Source organism: Merops nubicus, unplaced genomic scaffold (assembly GCF_000691845.1).
Source record: "Merops nubicus isolate BGI_N331 unplaced genomic scaffold, ASM69184v1 scaffold18065, whole genome shotgun sequence".
NCBI classification, from domain to species: Eukaryota; Metazoa; Chordata; class Aves; order Coraciiformes; family Meropidae; genus Merops; species Merops nubicus.
Window position 1 is genome coordinate 1 of NW_008610462.1, and position 12,123 is coordinate 12,123.

Below are 12,123 nucleotides of genomic sequence, written 5' to 3' on the forward strand. Positions count from 1 at the left end.
GAGGCTCCGCTGCCGCACGGGCACGGCCTCGGGCTCTCCGGCTGGCACCAGCCCCGCGCGAACGCCTGCCTGCCTTTGTCCGTGCTAATCGCTCGGGTTTCCTTATGAAGCACGTTCCCGTCAATCACCACTCTCCCGCTGAGCTCACCTGCAGTTTTCTGGTCGACTCTTGTCCTGAAGCAAGAGCTTCAACCTTGAGCAGATGCAAATGCCAGGGCTGGTGCAAACCCTCTTCCTCTTTTTGGTTTGAGACCCATTTGTGGGCGCTGCTTCAACCCTGTAGAGCTCGCTGGAGTAGGGCCAGGCTTCCCTGTGAGCTTCATGGATAAAAGCTGCTATTTTGACCAGGATCTTGAACACCACTCTAGGATATGCACTCACTGTAGAGCAGTAGGTGCTCCAAGCATTTTGTGGATTGAGCTCCTTAGTGCAAGTTAAAACACAACAGAGGGAGCAGCCACCACGACCAGCGTCCCCACAAAGCTGGGCTGCTCTCCACTGCTAGAAATCCAGCTGCTGCTTTAAAATCAAGGCACTGATCTGCCAACGCTAATTAACAGGATGTGTAAACTAGCACTGGACTACCCTCATTGCAACCACATCTTAGAGCTCTCCTCTTCCTGCCTTCCCTGGCAGGGCTCCAGCAGAGCCACGTTTAGGTCTGGTCTTGCTTTCTCAGTGCTGCCAGTGCCAGAGTTTAATCCAGTGCTTCCTGGCCAGGTACCCCCATGCTACACTAACACCGTTCAGCTTTTATACAGTCACAAGGTGAAAGGACTGGCACCCCCATCCCCAAGGTTCAGCCACAGCAGGTTTACCCTCAAAGTGCCACCCCATCTGCCTTGAAATGCCACACAACATCCAAATTTTTCTTCCAACACCAGGGATCTACTGACGAGAAGCCAACAGCAGTGTATTGACTTAGTTCTCATCTTCATTTATTCACCTGTGAAACCACAGTGGGTGAATCATATGCAGTGGCAGAACACACACAATAAAGACATTTCAGCTGAGCAGGGCTTTTGTTCAGCACTCTTTACTTTCCTCAGCCACTCTTTGCACAAGGACACATGGAACAACAACGCTGGGACTTTGCACCATTAGACCTCTCCAACTGAAACCTGTTTTTTTTCCCCCTTCTGCCAGCACCATCTGTTTCTACAGAGTAAACAGCAACAGTAGACAGGTTAAATGCAAGGACACATTCTAAATGAGACTCCCCGTTCTATACCACTTAAAACAAGCACAAAAAACCTCTATGTTTTCAGCTGTTTTTTGTACCCCAGTGTTCATAAAGCCAGCACTGATTCTGAAAATGTCACCAAGACAGATATTATTTCATCGTGACTGTCCTAACTCCCTTCAGAGTGTTTATAATATAGTCAAGAGAGCCTTTTCTTCCTTTTTTTTCCCCATTTAATTCTTATTCTTAATTTCAAGCACAGAATAAGTGAAATGGGTGGAAACCTGTTATCCCTGAAGTCATTACAAACAAAACAAGTTCATTCAAAAAATCAGCAGGAGATCACCATTTATTGGCCGTTATTTCGAAACACGGATGACTGAATATAATAAAAAGACATTTGTAAAACAAAAAAAAAACCAAAACAGAAACCCAAACCAATCTCATCTTCAAACCCATCACTTGAAGGCATTGATTAAGGGGACACCATGTGCTGGCAGATCCTGGTGCAGCTGACGGAACAACATGGCACATTTGTTCCTCTCCTGGGTCCTGCCCAGGGTGTGGAACAGCCGTGCCTGGAAGTAGAGAACGTCTCTGAGCTGCTCTTTGCAGTCCACCTTGGCAAAGTAAGTCTTGGCTTCATTTAGGTTCAGGATAGCAGATTCCAAAGCTGTGGAAAAAAGGGATATTTTAGATAATATCTCAGTAACAACTCCGAGCGATACAGCTCAATTTTAAGGAGCCCAGTTACAAATTCCTCAGCTTTTTCAAAACAATTTGTGTCTTAGCAACATGGTCCTTCAGCTTGTTTGTTATTCAGCTTTTGCTGCAAAACACGGGTGTGAAAGTCTGCAGATAAACAGGCTCCATTATAAACACTGCATCTCTTATTAGTTATTCGACTGATCCCAAGTGAATTCTGCTATCCCATAACTCAGTAACACACTCTGCAGTACCACTTAAACTCCCTTAACAGTGATTATGTAGCAGACTCCAGTATATACACTGCTCTGCACTTCGACTTCTGGGTGCTGTTTCAGTGAGGAGAAGAGTTACTCTTCACACTACCTTCAGTCTTCTTTTCTGGAGTGTAAGAAGCTGCAGAAGCCACCTGACATTTGGCCACCAAGAACATGGCGCAGCCTTTGTCCAGGACAGCTCCGTGGGCCAGGACAGGTTCTATTGCCATGTGCAGAATATTCAGGGCTTGTTCAGGCCTGCCAAGGATCAGCTGAAAGAGAAACCCTTGCTGGTCTAATACTGGAATCCACTGGTGGAAGCAGCTTCTTCAGAGAAGACCAACATAAGCCACATCTGTTTCTTGTAACACAATGTGCTACAGACACAGATGTAAACATTTATTAAACATTATCTTCTTTTAAATCAAAACTCACTGGCAGACCTGAGCTGCTCTGGGCAGTGATTAGGCACAGCTCCTGCACTGCAGTCAGTGCTGATGGCCACGTCTCTGCCAGCTCAGAATAAACTAACTCAACTCCATTACTAGCACTATCTTTAATTCAAGCACACACCAAACTGTGTTACTAAAAATCCCAAATACTAGCAGAAAAAAACACAACTGAAGAAGTAAAGGTATGGCCCACTTATGCTTGCCTTTATTACATGCAATAAGCACACACCTTAGCAATACCCCTGAAACTCAACTTTAACTTCCTCAGAAGATTTTACATTTTCAATACACTACTTCTTCAGAATCAATTTAATTCCAACAAGGCTGTGTTCTTAAACCTCACAGGATGTAACCAGCATCCCAATCCCCAGAACAAAGGTTGCCCCACAGCCCTGTGAGCACAGCCCAGGCATACCTGGGAGAAAGCCAAGTTCAGCACCGTTTCGGAGGCCAAGTACTGCAGGCTGTATTCTCTGGAGAGGGCGAGAGCCTGCAGCAGGACAGGCAGTGCTATGGTGTGGCATGAAGACCTCCAGTAGAGCTCTGCTATTGACAGCAGCACACTGACCACAACAGGAGGAAAGAATTACAAAGGTTTCCTTTCCATGACAAATGTCTGCTTGTTTCCCAAACAACTATTCCATCCATACTGGTACTGATTTTATTAGGAACTAGATTACTGCATATACAAGGCACTTCAATTACACCCTCAAAAGGAGATGCCCCTGACATACAAAAGGTTAACAAACCCTCTAAGTACTCTGAAGGTTAGCACAAAGGTACAACAACACACTATTCCCTTCTTATTTTGGATGCAGCATTTCCTTCTTCCATAAGTCTTCACGGAACTTGAAAATACGTTTACTACCTTTTAGTTTACATATGAAAGATGACCAGGTTTCAATTCCACAATATTTCAAAGATTCCTCCATACCACAATTAATAAGTGAAATTATTTTGTAATCTCTAAATCATAATCTGAAGAACACAAGACAAACTGAAATGGCTGATGGACAAACTGAAATGGCTGATTTCTGAAAATGAAACGCTCTTACCGAATCACCATCTCAGTGTTCTTCATCTTCTGGCAGTGGATCAACAATTTCTGCAAAAGTTTGTGTGCCTCTGACATTTGATTTTGGGCTTTCAATACAAGGGCTTTTCTGCCGTGGTAGAAAGAAAACGTCACTGATGATATTTTTACATTTTAGATGCAATTCTGCTCTTCAGAACACAGGAAAATAGGTCTGTACTTTGTGACCTCTTTCTGGTAACTGCAGAAGGGCATTCTGACAAAGCACACATGGGATACACCCTGGATGGGGGAAACCTGGGGTCTCCAATTCCAACCACACAGCACACAGGCAGAAAGGATCACACTCATAAAACAGCTTTGGAGAGAAAACAAAAAGCCAAACCCAAAGGCCAAATGGGCCTTTGTAAGCCAGCAAGCACAAGGAATTATTTGTAAGAAAAACAGGTATGAGGTAAAGTAGCTAAAATTGGCTTGAGCTAACGAGGATACGAAGCAACAGGGAAACAGCAAGAAGGAGGAAAGAAGAAACAAACACACGAACGCCCCAAACCCAGACACACAGAACATTTAAAGATCAGGGAAATCACAAGCAGTCCAATTCCAGAAGGACAAGCATCAGGTCCCACAGCTTGAACACCACTCTTCTGGCTTGTTGGCACTGGCTGTGTTTTTAGGTGTTTTGAAAATCAACAAGAAATTGCTTTTAACAGCAAGCTGTTTTTCATACTCACCAAATAACAACCTATTTTTAACATGTCTAAAGTAACACATTCAGAAATGAGAACCCATTAAAGTGAAAGAGAAAAACCATATTGTTCTGTTTGGTAGATGGAGGAAGCAAGGCACAGATGAAGCTCAGAGCAGGCCTGGACCCCCTGCTCTCTGACAGACAACTTCTGCTTTGTGCTGAGGTTTGAGTGCAGCTCCCACGGCAGATTTTGAAGTATTTTGTGTTCTCACAACAGATCTACAGCTCTAGAATAACACCAACTTCAGCAGTGTCATCCCAGTTTGTTTGTTTTTTTTTTAAAAAAAGTCCAGAGAAACAACTAGAAATGATTATTGGAGGTCATACTCTAGTGGAATAAGCACTACAAGTTAGATAACATGACCATAATTAGTTCTGGAAAGGGAAGAACATGCAAGCACACAGGACTGCCAGCAATCATTTTGCTAAATTTCTCATTATGGACACATATGCAGACTCACAACTTCTTACCTGTACACGCCTTCAATGCTATTAAGTGCTGTAATTCCTGCTACAAGAGAATCTGCTATATGGTATTTGCCATCATTCATGGCTCTCTCAAACTGTATTTTCTGATCAAACAGCATCCAGAGCTAAACAAAGAACATCCAGGAACAAGTTTTAAAAGTTGTGCCTGCTCATTTCCTAAGACAGAATTTACTTTTATTTCCCCCTGTGGACATTTATGTCTAGACACAATTAATCCCACTGTCCAATTACTGGATTTCCTAAATTACTGTGCTCAACAGAAACACTCAGGTCTGGATTAATGTTTTAACACCAAAACTCATCTATTTAACTGCATTTTAAGTATAAAAGCTCTTTTAAATCATTACTAATGCTTTCAAGCAGTAGACTTGTACTGTAGTGAAAAGGACCAAACTATATTTAATGGAATCTTGAACATTTGAGTGTAAATATTATCTTACAGAATCATGTGTTAATGTGTTTCCCAGAGTCACACAAACCCCAGCCTATTCTCTGTTACTTCTGGATTGTAATGTACCAAAATAAGTAGCACTAATTAAACAGAACGTTGAAGCTCCTAATCTTCAAAGGACAGGGCATTTAATTCCTGTATGTGCTCACAAAGGAGATGTACATTCCTCTGTCAATGACATTTCTATTTAAACAGTTTTTTCTTAAGAGGCTATGCTGAGCAAAATGTCCCATTGGTCTTAAAACCACAGAGGCACCTTTTTCATGCTTTTATAGAGAAGTTTATGCTGCAGAGCTTCCCGTGAGGTCATGAGCCAAGGGAAATTAGCAACTGTATAACCCAAGGCATAGAGGAGAGAACTCGGATGCAATGGGATTCAGGTCCTATATAGTACCTAACAGTTACATAATTTACAGGCTAAATTATAAATATTCTACCTGTGCATGCTGACTGCTGGGGGGGAATCTTTCCTTCAGGTGTTTCAGTACTTCAGAAGCAGCTGCAAAGTACCCCTGGAACAGAGAAGGAGCACATATGGACGTACACTGGGGCAGCACCCCCCCCATCTCAACACAGCCTCCAGGGACAGAACTCACCCAGAAAACTCTGCGTTTTCCTCACCCCCAACACACACATTAAAGGCAGAACCAAACACCAGTCAAGCCTTGCCCTCTCTGTCAGTCTCACCCACAGGTCCTCTCCCAGCCTGTGCCCCCAGCTCACCTGCTCTGCATGGAGCTCAGCCAGGTGGCACAGCACCACAGCGAAGGACTCCGTGTTGTTCTGCTGCACGCCCACGTTCACGGCCTCCAGGCTGTTCATGCTCAGCAGGGTTTGGGCCTGTTGAAGGGCCATGGTGCTTGTGCAAGAGAAACATCTTTTAGCTTTCAAGCAAAAAAACAGGCGCCATTTTTAGCCAGTGTTTCAATGGTCTTGTTATGACAACAATCTACATCTTCTGGGGAGCCAGTGGCCTGGGGGAGAATGGAAACTTGTAAAGCAGCTGCTGTTGAGGAACTCTGGACTGGGCAGGCACATCGAGTGCTGCTCCCTGAAAGCTGCACACTGTCTAAGCACAGAGATGCTGGAAATGGAGGCACAGGGATAATGTATGCACTATTTGCCACTACTAAATGGAAACTCAATCTCTTCTCCAGCATCAGTTTTAAAGGAACTAAGAGAAGGGAAATAGCTGCACTCAGCCTGTTCTGAATCACAGTCTGATTGTTTTATTTTAGTGCACTGGAGAGACACAGTCACTTGTTACACCTATATAAATAACTCCAAATGCCAACCTGAGAGCTCCAAAGGAAGGCAATACCTGCGGCCGTACAGCCTCCAAATGGCAGTCTTCTGAGCTATGCTGATGTCAATCAGCTCTGACAGGCTGTGTTTCCAGTGCAGCAGATCAGAGTCTTTTAAGGCATCCATTAGTTTGTTGGCAGCCTTTCCTGCAAATGCTCTTTGCTGAACCAAGGACTGTATTCCCAGGGAAGCGAGGTACTGGAGAGAAGAAACAAAACCCAACAGCACTGAAAGGCAATAGAGTACATGACACTTTTACACTGAATTACACCAGAGGAAGAGCTCTAAACTAAGACAAAAATCCCAAAGCAAAAGAGGTGATGTTATTCAGCCCAGATAAAGGAACTCTGCTCCAGGCATTTCTTTAAATACCCACTTACACACCCCCACATACGTGAATGCCATTTTGTTAGATGTGAAAGGTAATCTCCACTCCCACACACAGGAGTCTTCAAGAGGATGACAGGACTTGTACCTGAATTTCTTCAGTGATGAAACTGCTGTGAAAACAGAGCCTTCCCTCCCCCTCCCCACCAAGCAGCCACGCCTGCTCCCAGCTCCCATCAGCAGCAGTTTAGTTCCCTCTAGAACAATCTCTTCACAAAGAGATTGCAGACCTTGGGGAAGACAGGACTAAATGTCAATGGCCAACAGACACAGGGCACAAAGCCATCTAAGAGGAGGGCTGCCTTGAAAGATTTCACAAGATCTCTGCAAGTAAATGTGTTCAAAGCCCTGCCAGAGAGATCAGCACCAAGTTTTAGGGAAGGTGATGGCATAAGAAGCTCCCTTGAGCACCAGCAGACTGAGCTACAGGCCTAGGGCTGAAGTGGTGCACGGGGCCAGGCGAGTAGCCACAGAGAGATTTTCTGCCTGAAAAACAAGTTAGGAGGAAAAAAAGTGAGCCTTGCAATAATGCACAGGCAGCAGAGCAAGGGAACTTTGGTTTGCTAAGATGAAGAGGAAAAAGAAAGGAAACAGATAGATTTTGCAATGTTAAGACAGGTACCTGAATTTAAACAAATCTATTTTGAACAGACCAGCCACAAAACCCCAAACCCTATCATGCATGCTCCCCTCAACACATGTGTTTGGCCTAGATTAAAGTTAAAGATAAATGAAATGGACTTACTGGCAAACCAAAATGCAAAGACTTGTTGACAGAGTGCTCCAGCAGGACACAGCTATCAAATATCTTCTGCTCCAAGATGTACAACCAGCTCTAGCAAGGGAAGAGTGAAAATCCCACTGTAAATAGCTAACGGCTGCAGCACTTTCAGTTCTCTCTTTTTGCAGAGAATGCAAGAAAACTCACTGGAAATATAAACCATTCTTCAGAATTAATATGATACTATGGAAATTTCTTTTAAATGCTGCCCAGCAAAATGTATTTTGCTGCCAGCAAAATGAGTGCAGCCAGGCTGGGACATCAGCCTGACAGTAGTCAGCACTAGAGGTTCAGAGAAATGCACAGAAACCCCACTGCACTGTGGGAAGCAGCATCTCAGGAGTTTGATACTGTTGATGTCAATTCATTACAATGAGAATGTTAATTACAGAAAATTATAAAGAGAAATCTAAGTCAATCCCTCCTCCTTTTTGTTGGCTCAGAAGGTGGCTCACTGAGAATCCAGCAGACAGTAAGGAGGAATTTCATGCACTGTTTTGCCTCTTTAAAACATGTTAGACTAGGCACAGAGCTTTGTACTGAAATCTCAGTATTCTGGGACCACAGCTCCAGTTTAAGAAAGTAATCCTGAGTTGCAACAAACCCATCCCATGATCTCCCTACAGTTTGCTGCCCTGTGTGACTGACCTGTCAGAAGCAACGTCACCCCGCTGCTCGACAGTCATGTTTAAGTGAGATGCTGCTGTAAGAGCAGTTCTGCAGCAGCTCCCTGAGCAAAGCCTCGGACAAGAGACACCAGTGACCCCACCTCCACTCCACCCCAGCTGTCCTACCAGGCAGTGCTGCAGGCACACGTGGTCGTTGGACTCCTGGGCGATTCGGATGGCTTCCTGGAGCGCGAGTTCGGCCTGTTGGCTGCCAGCAAACAGACAGGGGGACACGTTGGCATTCCCACACTGCTTGCAACACAGCGTGATGATACAGAGGGATATTACCTAAATGATGCATCTTGCACTCAGAAGACAACTCTGACTTAACAGACTGCTGAGAAAGCCTATGTCTTCATGACCTGAAGCCATGACAGAAATGCAGCTGTAACCCCTACGTGGGCTTTCAAACCCTGTACCTGCCACTGTGCCACTTTATGGTTCCAACCGGGGCAACATTAAGTATCTGCCTGTGTAGACAGCGTTGTTGCCCTCAATTCTTTCCCATCTCCAGTCTTTTTACATGATGCATCCAGGCAGCAGTCAATAAATGCCAACCACAAAGCTGGCTTACCCATCTCCATATACCAATATCACCCACCCCTATGGCATTTTGAAGTGAAAAAAGCTCAGATGGCTTTGTTTTTTGTTTTTTTTTAATTGTTCTTCCTCCAGATTGTCAGCTCCACGTTGATTTGAATGCTGACAGAAAACCAACCACACTTTCTTGAGAGTAAAGCTGAAAAGACACTCACGTCCTCTGCCCTTTCTGAGGTCACGGAAATGCAGCGACTGAGAACTTAAACACCCACGGAACAGTCGCAGCCAGAGAGACAAACATCACCTCTCACCCTGCTGTAGATGGCTCAGTTATTACCAAATAAACGTCAGAATAAACCCCAACCAAGGCAAGGCTGCAGTGCAGCAGCTGGACTCACTAGTGGCCGAAGCGGCAGTGCAGCGCCGCCAGGTTGAGGGCCGCGTAGCGCAGGCTCCGCCCATAGCCCTCCTCCCCGTTGCTTTTGCTCTCTGCTCCCGTCAGAATCAAACGGTCGAAGTAATGAAGGAGGCTGTGTGTGGAGCTGAAGACATCTTGCACTCTGAGGCTATTTAAGTAGCTTAAGTAGTGCTGAAAAACAGAAGCAACATCAGCTTTAGCTATGCGGCGTTATGAAAACAAAGGTTTGGTTGGTAATTGCTGTGTGTCTTCTTCTGGAGAAGGCTCCCTAGTAAACACAACCATAACATACAGGAAAGTGGTTGATCAGAAGCTGCAGCAATACTGGTACTACCTGTGCAGAATTTCTGTATATTGTGGATAAACTCAGTTGTTTTTCCCTAACAGGATGTTCCAAATGGTGTCCCATAGGCCCAGCTCTGCCTGTCAGAATTACTCCACCCAGTCTGAGACCCCTACACAGGTAGAGTCCCTGTATTTATGTGCTAAGCAAGACTGGGAATGGAGGCATGACTCCCCCTGTGTCTGCTCTCAGGAAAATACTCAGAAGCATGAGCATGGCTTCCAAATGCTGTGCAGAGAGAAAGGAGATGGCAGAACGATGTATTTTCTTCTTGGCATTGAGCTGGGCAAGACAACCCTTTATGTCAGAAAACCAGAACACTGGAGTTGTGAAGGCCAGCCCCTGCTGTGGCAGCCCTTTCAAGGACATGTCTCCAAAGGGGAGGAGGGAAATACTGTCAGCCTCAGCCCAGGGCTAGTGGGAGAGAGAGTCAGGAAGTAAGGTATTAAAGAGTTGAGTGGGAACTCGTGGAACTTGCTGAAGAACAAGCTGTTGAGGAACAAGGCAAATGCTCAGCACAGGTCTGGAAACAACTCTCAGTGTGAGCTGCCCATTGCTTTCAGTATAAACTGCCAGTAAGGACCAGAAGTAAAGTAAACATCAGTAAGCAAAATCAACAGATATTGCACTTAATCCTGATTTTTAAACCACGGGAGTCTGAGGCCTGACATTTCTTAGAAAAATGTGTAAAAAGAAATGTTTTAGATTTAGTTGAACACCAGTGCACTCACATAGTCCCACCAAAACTAAGAGGATTGTATCTGTGCATAAAGCCAGACATGTGGTTAAGCACTTGGCTTAATTAAAGTTTCTGTATCTTCAGGAGCTTCAGTCTGAATTACTAAACATTTACATGCAACTTGATCACTTTTTTATCATCTGCTTATATTTCAACACAGAATAAATTACTCCCAAATAATCCCATCCTAGAGTTAAGAAATCCCTTTACAGCCATTTTGGGTGAAGAGAAAGATACTTACTGCTTCAGCAAAGTCTGGATTAAATTTTAACAAGTTGTTCAATTCCTTTTGTAAAGATGCTGGAGTAAGAGCCTTTGTTTCATCATTCTTTAATAAAGAAGCCTGGAATAAAAATTGAAAACTAGAAGTCAAGTAAGTAATTCAAACTGTAGGGTTACAAATATATTTTGATACAGGCTTGTCAGTTTGTTATCTGCTTGGAGAGAACATTAAAGAAGATTTTGGAGCAGCTCTGTCTACTGTGAGACTGAAACATCAGTGACAGTTTTATTCTGTATTTTGTTATAGCATTCCCCTTCCAGAGATCAGAGAGACCAAGCACAATAAAGGCTTATTCAAAGGACTGTTTAAAGATACTTAAAGAGTCCTGTCTAAGTTTCTCTTTGAAGAACAAACACAATGGATCACTCACTGGAATTACATGTATCTTCTCACAGAAAAAAAAAGTCAGGAAACTAAATAAAAGTAAATCCATAGTTTGCTTTGGCAAGTAGATCAATTAATAAAAAATTACAATAATCTGGTTACTAGAATATGTATTACTGAATAATAAAAGACTTCAAATTTCAGAACCTACCTAAACATCACAATTCCTCCCTAAGAAAAACTTTATACACACTGCTGCCAGATACTCCACACAAATCATTCCAGCTGAACCCCATTGTAACAGAGCATCACTGCCAGCCAAACCCATGCCCTGCAGATCACTGCAGTGTCTCCTCTTCTCTTTCAACCCCATTTCTCACTCTGCTCCTGGGTGAGGGCTCCCCTGTTCTGCAGGTTTATGGAGTACCAGCAAGTGGAGGAAGAGCACAAGGGTCTGTGTGGCTGTGGTGCCAGGAGCTGGAGTGGGGACCACGGGTCACAGAGGCCCATGTGTCTGTGGCACCAACAGCTGGAGCAAGTGAGTGTGTCAGTGGGTGGCCACTGGTGAACAGCAAGCTGGACCAGGCAGGAAGCTGGGCAAGCAGCTTGAGAGCCAAGTCCTGAAACAGCATAAGACTGGGCCAGATGTGTTTCTCTGAATGAGGCCACTGGAGGAAATCCAGGCCAACCAGCAGGTCCCAAGCCTTTGGGTCAACTGAAAGATGCCTCAGGATGTGTATAATGTCTTTCTGCTGGAGGCAACTGGAGACAAGACAATCCAGGGGCCACTGACTTCATCAGCTGAGTGTATCAGCCCAGTCACTGGTGGAACTGAGAGGACGAGGGGCACAGGAGAGTGTAGGCATGGAGCTATTTCTCACTAAAGGACTCTCACCCTTGTCAGCCAGCACAGAAACAGGACATCAGAGAGCACACTCAGCCTCCACACTGGTCATACTGGGGGCCATGGAGCTGCAGGAGCCTTGCCATGATCAGGCTCCTGGATTCAACAAT

The 12,123-nt window shown here is 44.6% G+C and overlaps 1 protein-coding gene across 1 annotated transcript; it reads right to left on the bottom strand.

Moving 5' to 3' along the window:
• Positions 1–1,518: 1,518 nt before the first annotated feature.
• ANAPC5 (anaphase promoting complex subunit 5) lies at positions 1,519–10,864 on the bottom strand (the record flags this gene model as incomplete). The annotated part of the gene is made up of 12 exons (XM_008940933.1): positions 1,519–1,856; positions 2,255–2,417; positions 3,013–3,160; positions 3,653–3,760; positions 4,853–4,974; positions 5,759–5,833; positions 6,045–6,180; positions 6,643–6,824; positions 7,759–7,848; positions 8,589–8,670; positions 9,401–9,591; positions 10,744–10,864. Coding segments are annotated over 12 exons (1,633 nt in total), but the record flags the coding sequence as incomplete, so codon positions are not given.
• Positions 10,865–12,123: the final 1,259 nt, after the last annotated feature.